The sequence below is a fragment of the Pelobates fuscus genome, chromosome 3 (assembly GCF_036172605.1).
Source record: "Pelobates fuscus isolate aPelFus1 chromosome 3, aPelFus1.pri, whole genome shotgun sequence".
In the NCBI taxonomy this organism is placed as follows: domain Eukaryota; kingdom Metazoa; phylum Chordata; class Amphibia; order Anura; family Pelobatidae; genus Pelobates; species Pelobates fuscus.
The window spans coordinates 227,201,996-227,218,396 of record NC_086319.1 but is presented as its reverse complement, the minus strand read 5'-3'; the positions used below and the strand labels follow the sequence as shown (position 1 = coordinate 227,218,396).

General features: G+C 38.2%; 1 protein-coding gene across 1 annotated transcript in view; it reads right to left on the bottom strand.

Moving 5' to 3' along the window:
• Positions 1-4,471: 4,471 nt before the first annotated feature.
• The window catches only part of CD36 (CD36 molecule (CD36 blood group)), a 36,142-nt gene continuing 24,212 nt past the window's right edge, over positions 4,472-16,401 (bottom strand). The window contains exons 8-13 of the mRNA XM_063445442.1: positions 15,714-15,901; positions 12,850-12,968; positions 9,099-9,172; positions 7,365-7,419; positions 5,935-6,097; positions 4,472-4,696 (exon numbers count right to left, since the gene is read on the bottom strand). Of these exons, the coding sequence (XP_063301512.1) occupies positions 4,662-4,696; positions 5,935-6,097; positions 7,365-7,419; positions 9,099-9,172; positions 12,850-12,968; positions 15,714-15,901 (634 nt within the window). The 3' untranslated portion in view covers positions 4,472-4,661. The remainder of the gene's footprint in view (positions 4,697-5,934; positions 6,098-7,364; positions 7,420-9,098; positions 9,173-12,849; positions 12,969-15,713; positions 15,902-16,401) is intronic.

Below are 16,401 nucleotides of genomic sequence, written 5' to 3'. Positions count from 1 at the left end.
CTGAGTGGCGGGTGGGGGCCCTAAAGTAAAATAATGGGGGGGGGACCTATTGTCCTGCCCCCGGCCCCCACTCCTGAGCGGCGGCCATAAATACCAATAGGGGGGAGCCTATTGTCCTCCCTCCCAGCCCCCACCCCTGAGTGGCGGGTGGGGGCCCTAAAATACCCTAAATACCTTCAATCAACCAATCAGTCCTGCGGAGCTCAGTCTGTGCGGTGCCCTCCATGGGTGAAGATTAATAACTTTTTCAGCGTCAGGGTTTTTTTTTCAAAGTGCGACGGATATTATGGTTTTTTATTTGGCCTTTTTTGGGGCTGAACAAAGAAGATTTTAGAAAAAAGGTAAGTGTTATTTATTTTTTTACAGGTACTTAGTTATTGGTCCCCCCTCACTATTTTTAGGGTGAGGGGCGTAGGTAGGGGTTTATTAATTTTGTTGGGAGGGGGGTGACATTTTTATTTAGGGCCTCCACCCGCCGCTCAGGGGTGGGGACCGGGGGGAGGAAAATAGGTCCCCCCACCTTATTGGTATTTAGGGCCCCCACCCACCCTTCAGGGGTGGAGACCAGGGGGGAGGACAATATTCTAACCCACCTTATTCTAATTTATGGCCCCCACCTACCACTCAGGAATGGGGGCTAGGGGGGGGACAATAGGTCCCCCCTTATTTTACTGTTGGGCCCCCACCCACCGCTCAGGGGTGGGGGCTAGGGGGAGGACTTTAGGTCCCCCCCTTATTCTAATTTAGGGCCCCCACCCACCCTTCAGGGCTGGGGGCCAGGGGGGAGGACTTTAGGTCCCCCCATTATTTTACTTTATGGCCCCCACCCGCCGCTCAGGGGTGGGACAATAGGTCCCCCCCTTATTTTACTTTAGGGCCCCCACCCACCACTCAGGGATTTTGGAACTTCGTAACTTCGGCACTTCAGCAATTCGGAAGTATCCGAATGTCCGAATTGCCAGAAATTCGTCCGAATTGACATTCGGAATGAAATAAATTGCACATGTCTAGAGACAAGAGTTGAAGAAGGCCCATACGCGTATGAGTGATATATTTTGTATATCTGAAGACTTGTTTCTGTGAGATTTATTGATTTGACTCTAAATTGTATTGAACATAAAGATAAATTGCAAAATTTAGGTATAAAGTGCTTATGTGGAGATATTGTCAGAGCGTTTTTCTTTTTTTTTTTCTTTTTTTATTCAATTCAGCTTTATGTCCATGAATTAACCTATTCAACTAATAATTACATGAACCAATGCTGTGTATGTAAAGGTATGATCTATAATCATCTATTTATGATAGAGGTATAGAGTTACGAGAAGAGCTGGTGCTAGTTGATGGGTATGCCATAAGTGGGATGGCTATTTAAGGCTGATGGATGTTGATTCGTTTGTACTATAGTCAATGGGACCATATATGAGGACAGAGCAAGTGGAAGACATTATGCACGTTATTCCTGGAAGAGAGGCTCCTTACTAAAGCAAGCAGTGAAACAATCCTGTGAGATCCATGCTATTCAGATGAATTATACTCTCCAGAAATATCATAAGCTGATGGCTAGTTATGACCAGTGTTCAGTCTTCATTGGAACATCATTAGCCAAGCTGGCTAATATCATTTCTATACATTTCAATACACAGATGCGCATTGAATGGCTGGGAGTAAAAAGCTAATGCTCTCAGTCAAAGAGTGTGCAGCAGCATGTTGTGTACCTGCCTAAAAGGACACCAAGCGCTCATAGAGACACAGGTAAGAGGGCAAACCATTGTAAAATAGTTTGCCCCATTACTGGGAACAGAGCCAGCAAACTTCTACCAACATAAACACTACAGTAGGCTTTAATAACATAACCTGATAAAACAACTAACATCCTAAATGCCTTTTTTACCCACACGCTAGAGAAAGACAGAAAACAGGAAAGGAGATATGTCTATTATACCTCCAGTGCAGCAGTTATGACTAATATGTCCTCCATGTAATAAAGCAGGAATCTCCTAAACACTAGTTACTCTTGGGGGGGGGGGATCTTTTCAGGTTTTTTTTTGTACAATGGAGTGATGCATTGGCCTCATTGCCACCAAACAAATGTACCGCAGTGTCTTCTGCTGGTGTTCGTCCACCTGCCCACCAACCCAATCTATCCATTGTAAAATAATCCTTGGTGGTAAGCTCCCACTAATACAATCACATTTCCTCAGTAACTCAATATGCAAAGGGTAATGATGTTTGTGTATTCAGTGACTGATATCACTACTAAGATGAAGAAAATTTAGATAAAATAAAATGTTGAGATTTTAGGCTTTGGAGACAGTGACATGTTCACTTTTCCCAGGTGACTACTAATAGGGATTCATTTAGAATGGCACTGTTATAGTACTCAGAAGATCCATTACAGTTCCATACCCTCTCAACCAAAGATTTGCAGTGTCGTGCATTCTTCTAAAACTCATAACTTTCATCCTTCAGTTGTCCTCTTTCCAAACCTCAAAAAGTTCTTAGTGTTACTCTTATCATTGTTTTATCATGTGCTAAATGTGTTATTTAGGAATTTAATGAAGAAAAAAATAAATGCCAACAGATACAAAAATACAAATATTACTGAAATTTATTATCTTTACATCATTTTCAAAGATTAGTTATTTAGTTTTGTAAAATAATGTCAATTATTCACATCCAAAAACTTTACAATTTGGCTTTTCTCTAGAACCAATGGGATGTGAAAAACATCTATTTTAGAACAATATGTCTTTTCATTTACATAAAATATGCAATTTTGTAGTAAATCTTTTCCTATCATTCACATACAACATACCAGATCAAACTATAGCCTTGTTTTATTAATTTATTTAAGCTTTCAAAGGATCAAAAGCTGTGAGGTTAAAACTGCACAAGTCACTATTAAAGTCCATTAAATTTTTTTGTAGATAAATGATTTGAAACGTTATTCTAACATATTGCTAACATATTCATCTCTCTCAACAGAATAAGAAATGTACTTTGTATTCCAATTATGCAATCTAAATCTGATAATTAAGCATGTGTGTGTGTGTGTGTGTGTGTGTGTGTGTGTATGTATGTATATATATATAAAACTTTCACTATTTCTCTACAACAATAGATAACAAAATGAGATTTGAAGACATTACCTAGCTTTTAATAATAAGAGGCAGATTATGGTTTTATATACAAATTATTTATCTGTTTAAATTATTTTTTAATTAATTCAGTGCCACCATAATGGATTGTTTTGCTACATATATGTATGATGCTAAAATAGGAAACATTTCTTATTGGAAAATAATGTTATGTGAGATTCTGTAAAACAAAGAATAGGAAGTTATCATGAAAAATTATAGTGGGAATTTGTCATGAAAGGGTTATGGGAAAAATGGAGATCTAGAAGAAAAGTGGCTGCATAGATTACCTGTACTTGCTCTCAGCTCTGAAAGAACTTAGAACTGCAACAATTTGTCACACCTGCAGCATCACAAACCCAGTCCATTGGAGCTGTCAATCAGAATGTTGAGTTTTGACTGCCTGATATCAACATATTTGTGGCGTATGTGCATCTTGGGCTTAGCTTCTCATGCCTATAGAAATTCCTAGGCCATGGACCTTAGCTCAGCTAAAGCTGCACACAGGCTTGTTCCACATAGCAGACTCACTCACTATAGATATATATGAGGTAGAGGCAGCAATAACTCCCACTGTAGTTTCTCCAGTGTACAATAGCCAAGACAAGAAGAAGTTGGAGTAATCCGCAACTGGTATTTAAAGTGCACACCCAGGTGCTACCACATTTATTTGAAGGACAATATACAGGTTGCAAACATTTTGGGCGATAGCCCTTTATCAATGCTAATGTCCTCAGCATTAGCATTGATAAAGGACTATCGCCCGCAACGTTTGCAACCTGTATATTGTCCTCCAAATAAATGTGGTAGCACCTGGGTATGCATTTTAAATACCAGTTGCACATTACTCCAACTTTTTCTTGTCTTAGCAGATTCACTTATTCTCTCTGATGCTGCTGGGGGATAAACTACTTAGATCCCAGTTGAGTGTTATTTACTAGCAGGGAGCACTCTGTATATAGAATAGTATATAGAATTGATTTTTATCTGGTTGATCCAAAAGATTACATTTAAAAATAGCAACCCATTACTGAGGGTACCTACAGAAATCTGAGCACAGAATCTACAGAAATTAAAATTAAATGTACATATTACAGCAAGACATTTTGCAGCTGTAGTTGAATTATGATAAATTATAAAGAAGCAAGTTTGTAATCAAACAAAATTAGAAATACATAGCTATCAGCAATAACGTTTACAGAGGGAGTGGTGAAATATTTGTCAAGTGACTGTGATAGGATGTGTGTGAAAAGTTATTTTCTGGTATGGTGTGTCAAGGAACATACAATTAAATTAATGCATTTACAGTACATTCAGGGTTTCTTTCCAAAAAATATAAATAGATTGCAGAAATAGTTCAAATGTTTAGTAAAGACATTAAATGCAGGCAATTTTAATAACTCCACATTATATTCTTCTTCCAACGTTCACTAGTTCTAGTTAGCATGTCTGGATATTATTACATTTTATTTGGCTCTGTTGACTTCTATGTTCAAATATTTGGTGTTTTTTTATTATTTTGCATTAGAACGTTGCCTCACTTTTTGGGCTTCCTTTTCCTGTAAAGATACAAATTGTCATTATTTTCCAAACAATTACAAAGCAAGTCTATTGGCATTAGTTAAAGGACCACTATAGTGCCAGGAAAACATACTAATTTTGCTGGCACTATAGTGCCCTGAGGGTGCCCCCACCCTCAGGGTCCCACTCCCGTGGCGCTGATGGGGGAGCAAGGGGTTAATCCCTTACCTTTTTCCCAGTGCCAGGCTCCTTTGGTGCTGGGACTCTCCTCCCTCTTCTTCTGTCACCGGCTGAATGTGCATGCGTGGCAAGAGCCGTGCGCGCATTGAGCCAGTCTCATAGGAAAGCATTCTCAATGTTTTCCTATGGACGCTGGCGTCTTCTTACTGTGAAAATCACAGTGAGAAGCGCGGAAGCGCCTCTAGCGGCTGTCAATGAGACAGCCACTAGAGGCTGGATTAACCCTATTATAAACATAGCAGTTTCTCTGAAACTGCTATGTTTACAGCAAAAAGGGTTAAAGGACCACTCTAGGCACCCAGACCACTTCAGCTTAATGAAGTGGTCTGGGTGCCAGGTCCAGCTAGGGTTAACTAATTGTTTTATAAACATAGCAGTTTCAGAGAAACTGCTATGTTTATCAATTAGTTAAGCCTTCCCCCTAATTCTCTAGTGGCTGTCTCACTGACAGCCGCTAGAGGCGCTTGCGTGATTCTCACTGTGAAAATCACAGTGAGAGCACGCAAGCGTCCATAGGAAAGCATTATGAATGCTTTCCTATGTGACCGGCTGAATGCGCGCGCAGCTCTTGACGCGCGTGCGCATTCAGCCGACGGGGAGGAACGGAGGCGGAGAGGAGGAGGAGAGCTCCCCGCCCAGCGCTGGAAAAAGGTAAGTTTTTACCCCTTTCCCCTTTCCAGAGCCGGGCGGGAGTGGGTCCCTGAGGGTGGGGGCACCCTCAGGGCACTCTAGTGCCAGGAAAACGAGTATGCTTTCCTGGCACTAGAGTGGTCCTTTAAACCTAGCTGGACCTGGCACCCAGACCACTTCATTAAGCTGAAGTGGTATGGGTGCCTATAGTGGTCCTTTAAACTATCAGTCAGATTGTGTTATAAATCTGTATTTTTCTTCTGTTCAAAAGGAGCAATGAAAAAATGTTAAATTTAGTATGTTAAACATACTATAATAATTTAAGATTATCTATATTATAACAACTATGCTTATGCAGTTACTAAGACACACGTGTGAGTGATTATAAAACCATTAGAGTACTTACTTTTTGGCTTTTTGCAAGATATGACAATAATTGCTATTGTGCATGGAATAAAAACAGCAAATCCAACACAAAGCAACACAATTTGCATTATCTCCAGCAACTTTATTGGGAAAGTCACACTTTGTATAAATTCATCTGCTGACTCATCAGAAATCATTGCAGTCTAGAAAGAAAAAATATAGTAAAAATTAAGTAATGAAATAACAGATTATATGAAACAATGACAGCGCAAAAAAAAAAAATTACTGCAGAAAGGGGTAAAATTGCAATTAGTGAAAAAGAGATCCTAGACGATTATGAAATATTCATGCAGATAATCCCTTAAAACATGAGGACCCCAAATGACTAAGGTTAATGAATAATTAAATTTTAAGCAATAAAAAAATCTATTATTAAAAGAAAAGAAAACAGTTCCCATTTTTTTTTAAATTACATTTTGGGTAGTACATGTTAAATAAAGCATTTCTACAGAAGAAGTGAAATTGAAATTTGTCAATCTGTTATCACAATGAAAACTTCCTCCCTAAAGGGAAATATCACTAAGCAAGACCAGCATATAAGGAATACCGTTCCATACAATTCCCACCTGAGGACACTTCCTCCAGCATAGAGAGGAGCGTGCTTTATACAATTGGGATAAGTGCTTGGGGTTAAATGCCAATTAAAATACAACTTTTTGGAGGTTTTCTTTAGAAGAGCAGTAGCATCTGCCCATTGTTTAGGAGAAATGTTGAAATTAAGGCCTCGATTTAATATGTTTGGATACATTTTTAAAATTATTATTATAGTTACAAAGAGCAAATAAAAGAAGAGACAGTAAATAACGTCTTTGACTGGAAATATAAACAAAGTCCCTAAGTGAATTGGAACATGAAAAGAAAAATGTTAGTTGCACCTAGGCAGAAAATAATAAAAAATGATATCATGTTTTCATGCAGTAGTGTACAAGGCACCTACATCTCAAAATGGTGTAAACAGATAGGTCTAGAAACAACCTAATTGAAATGTATGTTTCTGGGTGCATCAAATTATTCCTAGTAGCTTGTATGATTTGTTCCTTCCAAGAGTTGAAATTTACTGTATTCCGAATGCGATAGTGTCCCTTTCCCTACTACTAGTGGTGTATGCCTCTCCCCCTACCCCCCATGGTGAATAAAGGGTTAATGACCTCCTCCTCCCACAACGTCTATAAAAATTGCAGTTTCTCATATGTCCTCTTAATGCAGGATATAACTTTTTCAGGTGCCCTTGCAGGACTTTGGCAGTCTATGTGACGGTCATTTGTGTTTCAGAATAGACTGGGTATATGCCATCAAATGATCATAGTATTCCCAACTAAGCTACCAGGATTTACACCTAAGATGCAAACATTAAGCATGTCCAGAATACAAAATAAATACATACACATCCCTGCTAATTTATATGCTCACCTCATTCAGCCATACCACAGGGAATATGAACTCTGAACTGAGATTTGACATAACACTGAAAAAAATAATTCATATTTTAGTTAAAATGGTGAATGCTAGTCAATTTTCACTTATGCTTTATGTCATACAATTATCATTACAGCACATAAGTGTAATATGAAGACTATGACATTTAATTTTACAGAAAAAATATAAAAACATTTCTAAATATTTTTTCCATGTAATTTATCTATTAAGCATTTGTATAAAGTGCTCATACTTTTGTATTGCAGCTAACATTTAATTTAAACAAACTAATTTTACTTTACTAAACATGTCTCTGTATATAATTTCCTTTCTTTGCTTTACTCCTTCTATTGCACATCCTAGTTACAATTGTCAAAAATACTACCATTGTTGCTTATTTACCAAATGGTGTCTTACAAGTGGTATAATCAAGCAGTGTCCAGAAAGAAAGTAGACTGTATTCTCATACAGTAAATACTACTCCTTAGGCAGTCACAGAACTAACACCGCCATTATTTATTCACTAAATGGAGTTGAATGACATGTTAAATATCGAAACCAGATGGCAGGATTTTTTTATATTTATATAATGCAGAAATATGATAAATAAAAGAAAATGAAGATCTTCAGATCCTACAGCCTCTTTATAACCAGAGAAACATAACAGGACATTTCTCGCTGTTTTGTTAGTGTGAAATACAAGTGACTTCTTTTTTTTTCAGCACTATTAGTACTTTGTCAAAAACATTTATATGTGCATGTGATTTAAAAAAGAGATTTTGAGAGGTTTGCAGGGATTACATCTAGGATGGCATTGTTTGTTGGTTAAACTAAAAGTTGGGTCTGTTTATATAACAGCTCTATCTATTATTATACTTGTCTTTTGATGCCACTAACTTAAATGCTCTCTTTCATGCTTTAATTAGCAATAATACTAATTGAGAATTCTTAATTAAAGCTTGTTATAGATAAGATTAGGAATACATTTGAAGATATTATTCCACATTGACTAAAGTGAGATGTAATTAGTAGACCACCATAAATAGGCACATGAACCCATGTGAGTTAGAGTTATCTAAAAAAAAAAAAAAATGTTCCTTTTGTCAGCTTCTTTGGTAAGACAAGGTCTCTCTATGGGGCATATAGAATAGAGTTACAACATATTGCCATGAATTTGTATTTACTTTATTTTTCTACTGGGTGTAAGAGTATCATTTACTATTCCTATTCTAGTTTGGATCTGTAAATAGTGTTTAACTAGGTATGTTTATAACATAAAGATATTTTTAAATAATAAAACTACACAATATATATAGATTTTTATCTCATTACACACATAGCCAAAAACATTGGATTTGACGGTGGATCCCCACTGTCAAAATGCCCAGGCTGCATGAAATCAGAAGATGTGAGGTCTTCAAGAGTAAAACCTTTGACAGCGACTAAAGTCAGTATAGTTTTAGCAACATATTAGGTCACATTGTAATTCATGGTGAGGCTGAAAGGAGCAATTATAGCTGTTATTACATTGTTTGTTTGTTTTACCAGCCAACATAGACCACATACTCTATGGTTAAGAGTTTGAAACCTACAGTTTTTGTAGAAATATGTTTGAGAGTTCCAAGAATTCTTTCTTATAACACTGATATTGAATAGCTAAGACAACTCTAAATGTTTGTAGTCATTTTAATGTTTTATTATTTATTATTAGCATGCACCTGTACTTACTCTATTTCTTTGTGTGGTGTGAACATGATGTTAACTTGCAATCGTTTTGCAAAATGCATTGTAAATCCACTTATCTGTAGTAAAAAAAAAAAAACAACAACAAAAACATCAATATATATTTTCTCCAAATTATATTACTTGAGCATTTGGTATTTCTATAAGACAGTGACTGATGTTGTACTAAAAGAAAAAAGTGAAATAGGCTACCAGGATTTTGCCATGCATAATCTCAATGTCTTTTCGTATTTTTCAAATAGTCACAGAATCAACATATTCAGCCACCTGGGCTTTACAACATACTACTCTCATAGCCGTACTATGAAAATTCTCAAAGTCAGGTAAGCTTTCAGTTAGACTACTCTAGCCTTTCATTTTAAACCACTGAGCTTGTCCTGTGGTATCTGGCACCAACACATTAGCAGAAGATCATTTGAGTCCTGCAAGTTGTTAGGTGGAACCTCCATGGATTGGATTTTTTGTTCCAGTACATGTCACAGATGCTCAATATGTGGGAAAACTGTAGGCCAAGGAACCACCTTGAACTCTTTGACATGTTCCTCAAACCATTCCTGAACATTTTTTGCAGTGTGGCAGGGTGCATTATCACGCAAAAAGGGGCCACTGCCATCAGGGAATACCATTGCCATCAAGGGGAGTACATGGTTTGCAATAATATCTAAGTAGGTGGCTCATGTCAAAGTAACATGAATGCCAGGCAATCCACCTGATTTAAAAGAAATGTAATATATCAGACCAGGCAACTTTCTTCCATTGCTCCATGGTTCAGTTCTGATGCTAATGTCCCCATTAAAGGGACTTTTGACAGTGAATAGGGTTCATCATGGCCACTCTGACCAGTCTGTTGCTACACTGCGATACACTGTGTGTTCTGACATCTTTTTATCATGGCCCAGCATTACATTTTTCAGCAGTATTAGCTTCTGTGTGATTGGACCAATGAGCCTTGGGCAACCATGTCCCTGATGCCAGTTCACCGGTTATCCTTCCTTGCACCACTTTTGGTAGGTACTAACCACTTCATACTGGGAACACTCCACAAAACATGACGTTTTGGGATGCTTTGACCCAGTCGTCTTGCCATCACTATTTGTCCCTTGTCAAAGTCACTCAGATCTTTTTATACTTGCCCATTTTTCCTGCTTCCAACACATGAAATTCAAGAACTGACTGTTCACTTGTTGCCCTATATATCCCACCCTTTGACATGTGCCGTAACATTATAATCAATGTAATAAATTTTAACTGTCTGTGGTTTTAATGTTATGGCAGATCAATGTGTATATCAGTGTGGATTTGATAAATAAATTCAAATTATTATATTTAAAGTCACATAAATTCGATCAACATTTCGACTGACAAATGGTCTTCATCTTGATAAAGAATGTTTGTCGGTCGAAACGTTGATTGAATTTATACGACCTTAAATATAATTATTTAAATTTATTTACCAAATCCAGTGAGTGCTCTTCTTTTTGGATATATATATATATATATATATATATATATACACACAAGCATTTTATGAACAATAGTTTTGAATAATAGACATATATAAATGGTTTGTCTTTGAATTCTGACTCTGTATACACCGGACCTGAAGAACTAGTGAGACTGACATTAGATACCTCTGTAAAAAGAAAAAAAAAAGAAAAAACTTTTTACATTTTCCTTGGTAACACACTAATCCTTTTGGGGTGGATCACCTATACATGTAAATAAAAGTAAAACAATATAGTCTCTCTGTTCTGACTTTATTGATACACTATACAAACAAGAGGCCATCTATATTGTTAATGATATAGTATAGAAACATAGAAACATAGAATGTGACGGTAGATAAGAACCATTCGGCCCATCTATTCTGCCCAAAAGAAATTATACAACCAACACAGAGATTAATGGATAATACTATGTGAGTCAATCTCATAAAAGAAAATAAATGCCTTATACTGTATATCAAAGCCCTCTTAGTTTATCAGAAACCATGAAAAACAATATATACTTATCATTAATAAAAAACATATCTTTTATAAGGGAAGGGAACAATACATACAAACAAAGAAACAGGGGAAACGTAAAATCCTCCTAAAGAAATGATAAAAGGCCCTTTACGTTAAGAAGAGCAAACTGTCGTTTGGATAATCAGTTATCTTGCTGCATAGGCAATGAAACTTACTCAATACCAAATTGAAAAAAGAATAACAAATCTTTCTTTGAAAAAAGGGAGTCCCAAGTCAAAAGACTATGGGTAACGATTCTCAAAAAAAGGTTAGATTATCCACATATAACTTGTATAAACCACTATAATTGGTAAGAAACAAAAAAATTAAATATAAACTTTATTAGTATTTAAAGGGCATATCTACATCAATTTTATCTTTTCTGGCTTAAACCCATATTACCCATTTAGTCCACTCTTGACTTTCTGGTCAGATTTTTCCTGCCCCTCTAGTCGTGTAATTTTTTTCTTACTCAATACCAGTATAGGGTTAAAACAGATGTAAAAGTTGATATAATGGCAATCACACCCCTATATGGGCTCTAGTATTATGTAATTAGATTACTCCCTCACAGATCAAAGTTTAGAAGGTAAGAATGCAGTAACAATCCAATATCACCTATTAAGCTACATGAGCTACACTACCAATTGTATATCAAGACAGAGTATAGATATAGATTTACAGTAAATGTGACATAAAGGTGATATAATAGTCGTCACACTTCTACCTTTAATTAGTGTGCTCTAATGTGTGCAGTGAATGGTTATCTCTATTGAACTGCTCAGTCGGAGGAAAGAGAGACAAGGAGCAACCTCAGTCACCAGAAAAATGCAAATTTGGGATCCACATTAGTACCAGATAGAAACTGCCATTTAGAAAATAAGCCAATCTCACAGTCACCCTACCTTAAAAATTAGATATATATCTGAAGATAAAGTACAAATGTAAGAATATTAGCGACCACACTTGTAGATAATATTAGTATTACTAAATACTTGTCAGTATTAAACTACTCATTTGTAGAAAAGAAGAGAGGAAATAAACAACCTCAATAATGAGAGAATGAAATCTCTGACCCCTAGATAGAAAACTACCACTGGAAGATCTCCCATAGCATCCCTGCCTGAATAGTAGGCAATAGACAAAAGGAAACTACTAAATCAAAAAGCTAGAGAACTATACCCCTTCTCCCCCTTAAAAAAACAATAACAAAAAAAAAACCCTGACAAAAGGTAGGCACCGAAATGTACGTCAGGCATTTGCCTTTTTCCTTTTATCACTTTGGCACTGTTCACATTAGGACACTTAACAGTTTTGTAGGTTTTTGATTTAGCAGTTTTTTTTTTCCATTCCATACTAAGAGGTTGACTCGCATAGTATTAGCCATTAGTCATCGTGGTTGTTGTATCATTTTTATACTATATTATTAACAATACAAATGGCCTCTTACTGGTATAATGTATCAATATACCAAGGAAAATCTAAATATATATTATTATTATTTAACTGTTTTGTATCTTTTTACAGAATTATCTAATATTACATTCCCACTATTTGGTTTCTGGCCCTGTGTATACAGTCAGAATTCTAAGATACAGATATGCGTAAGGGTTAAGCCCAAGGTCAGTTCTAGTGCTGGTTTGGACTGATATGAACTAATAGGTGTTAGATTTGGTAACTGTTAATTTTACACATAAACTGTGCATTTGGTTTTTTATCAATCAACTTACAGGTTCTACGTCTACATAGGTTTCATGTTCTTCTTTATTGGGCTTCAGGCCAACCACAGAGTCCAAGAGGAAATCACTCGCATATAGGTAATGGGGCAATGAAAGAAAAACTGGTTTTCCTACAATGATATGACCTCTTGTTAGTAAATAGGTCAATATAAATAATAAAGACTTATTAGTAATGTGACTCAAAGATTAATGATTAACCCAGAGTTTTTGATTGAAAAAAATATAACATAGCCTTTATTTAAATCAATGGATGCATAGCTAGCATATAAACATATCAGAATAGTTTGTTTATAGATTACTTTACGAACAAATGTAAAAATAAAAATTCATTCGTTAATCCTTTATAAAAAATAAAAATGTTTTTCCCCTCCTTGACTAAGAATAAAATGACCCATTCAAAATTCCTGTACTATAGCAGGAGGTGAGTGTACATTTTCAGCAAATTTACATTCACTATATCCAGTGGCGTACACACAACCCATGGGGCCCCGGTGCGAAAACTGATCTGTGGGCCCCCCCCCCCCCCGCTTACTCTGCGCGGGCTGGGGCCGCAACACATGGCGGCGGGCACCTGGTCGCAGGGCTGCGACCCGTGCGACCGCGGTATGTACGCCAGTGCATGCATAAACACATACACTTAAAGGACCACTACAGACACCCAGATCAAATCAGCTCAATTAAGTGGTCTGGGTGCCAGGTCTCTCTAGTTTTAACCCTGCAGCTGAAAACAGCAGTTTCAGAGAAACTGCTATGTTTCACTGAGGGTTAATCCATCTCTAGTGGCTGTCTCATTGACAGCCGCTAGAGGATTTTCTGCGATTCTCACTGTGAAAATCACAGTGAGAAGACGCTGAACATCCATAGGAAAGCATTGAGTAATGCTTTCCTATATGGGCGGTTTGAATGCGCGCATGGCTCTTGCCACGCATGTGCATTCGGAGCTGAGAGGCGGATCGGGACGGAGAGATCCCCAGCGCCAAGGGAGCCCGGCGTTGGAGAAAGGTAAGTGCTTTAGACACACACACACACTCTCATGAACAGACGCACACATTTACTGACAGACACACACTCAGTGACAGACGCACACAAACATACTCAGTAACAGACACACACACTAACACTAACACACTCTAAAACTAACACACTCACTAACACAATCACTCACACTAACACACTCACTAACACATACTCACTCACACTCACTCACTAACACACTCACTCACTAACACACACACAAACTAACACTAACACACACTAACACACTCACTAACACACTCACTAACACAATCACTCACACACTCACTCACACACTCACTAACACAATCACTCACACTAACACACTCACTAACACACTCACACTAACACACTCACACTAACACTAACACACTACCACTAACACACTAACACTAACACACTCACACTAACACACTCACACTAACACACTCACTAACACACTCTCTCACTAACACACTCACTAACACTAACACACTCACATTAACACACTCACTAACACACACACTCACTCACTCACTAACACTCACACACTCACTAACACACTCACATTAACACACTCACTAACACACTCACTAACACTAACACACTCACATTAACACACTCACTAACACACTCACTAACACTAACACACTCACTAACACACCCTCTCACTAACACACACACACACTAACACACTCACTAACACTAACACACTCACATTAACACACTCACTAACTCACTAACACTCACACACTCACTAACACACTCACATTAACACACTCACTAACACTAACACACTCACTAACACTAACACACTCACTAACACACTCACTCACACTCTCACTAACACACTCACTAACACTAACACACTCACTAACACTAACACACTCACATTAACACACTCACTAACACTCACTAACACTCTCACTAACACTCTCACTAACACTCTCACTCACTACCTCTCTCACTAACACACACACACACACACTCACTAACACACTCACTAACACACTCACACGTTTTTTCTGTTTTTTTTTTTTTATTTAATCCCCCCAGCCTCCTTACCTGTGTGAGAGCTGGGGGGATTCCCTGGGGTCCAGTGGTGTTGCTGGTCACCCGGCTAGCGGGCGCGCGAGGGAGCACTGTCCCCTGGGTGCTCCCTCTTCAGCTCCCTCGCGCGCCGCGTACTGATACCGGAGCCGGAAGATGACGTCATCTTCCGGCTCCGGTTTCAGTGCGGTGCGCGAGGGAGCTGAAGTGGGAGCACCCAGGGGACAGTGCTCCCTCGCGCGCCCGCTAGCCGGGTGACAGCAGGGCCAGCCTCGGGGGGCCCGGAGGTGGCCGGCTCCTGGGCCCCCAACAGAAGAGGCTGGCCCTGTGGGTACATACCGGGTCGCAGGGGCGGCCGGGCCCCCTGGTGGGCCGGGCCCGGTCGCAGCCGCGACCCCTGCGACCCTGGTATGTACGCCACTGACTATATCAGTGACTAGTGGCTCCTGGCAGACAAATGTGTTGTTCTACAGGCTAGTAATCATAACTAGCAGTTATTTCCTCACCCCTTTCTTTAATTGTACAGCACTGCAGATTATGTTAATGCTGTATAAATACTAACAATTAAAAAAAAATGTATGTAACAATTTCTCACCAATTCACCATTGGTCTACATAAGTTTAATACTGCAAATTGTATCTTCTATTTATATGAATGCGAAAAACTCATCCCTGCATAATTATACTTGAGTAACAGTTCTGTTTTATGCATGCCTGCTTGATAACATAAATAGTTAATTTGATGTAAATCACATTAATCAATGACTCCGTGCTGCTGTGTGGATTTTATTTTTTGTTTCTTAGATAACTTACCATCCTGGCAACTTCTTAGATCTAACACACCCGCTGCAGTGCAATTTCTTGAAAGTTCTATCTCTGTGCAATAACAATGATTGTCTGGGTTTTCAACTGGAGATGCAAGTGCTGAACTTGGCACTACAAACCGATAGAGTTTAATTCCCTTTAAGATATATTCCTTTTCAAAAACCCCATATATAGATCTGCAAAAGAAAATGGCCTGTCTTTTAACTGTAAAGACTTACTTGATGCATTGTTCATCATACTTGTGTGACTAGGGCTGGATTACCCATAAGGCAGAGTAAGCACATGCCTACTGGAACATGTCATGTAGATGGCGCCTGTTTCAGCACCTAACATGAGCATTTTTGGAGGGTAAGTGGGCTGCTGGCGAGTGACAAGCTCCAGAAGACTTGGCCGGTGTCCTTTGTAACACAGTCAGCTTACTATACTTGATAGTAGAGCTTCAGTTACAGTTATAAAAGGTGTAAAATTCAGTGCTGTCCTAAATCCTCCATTGTCTGTGTTTTTCTGGACAGGAAATCCCTTGCAGTTATAGCAGGGTCAGCATTGAGTGATGTCTAAACTCCTTAAACTTCCGTCACTCAAAATGTAATGAATTAATTTAACTATTTTTATCTGCCTTTAATTATATTGGGGGGGTAGGGAGGTTGAATTTGGTGCCTATAGACACCTGACATAT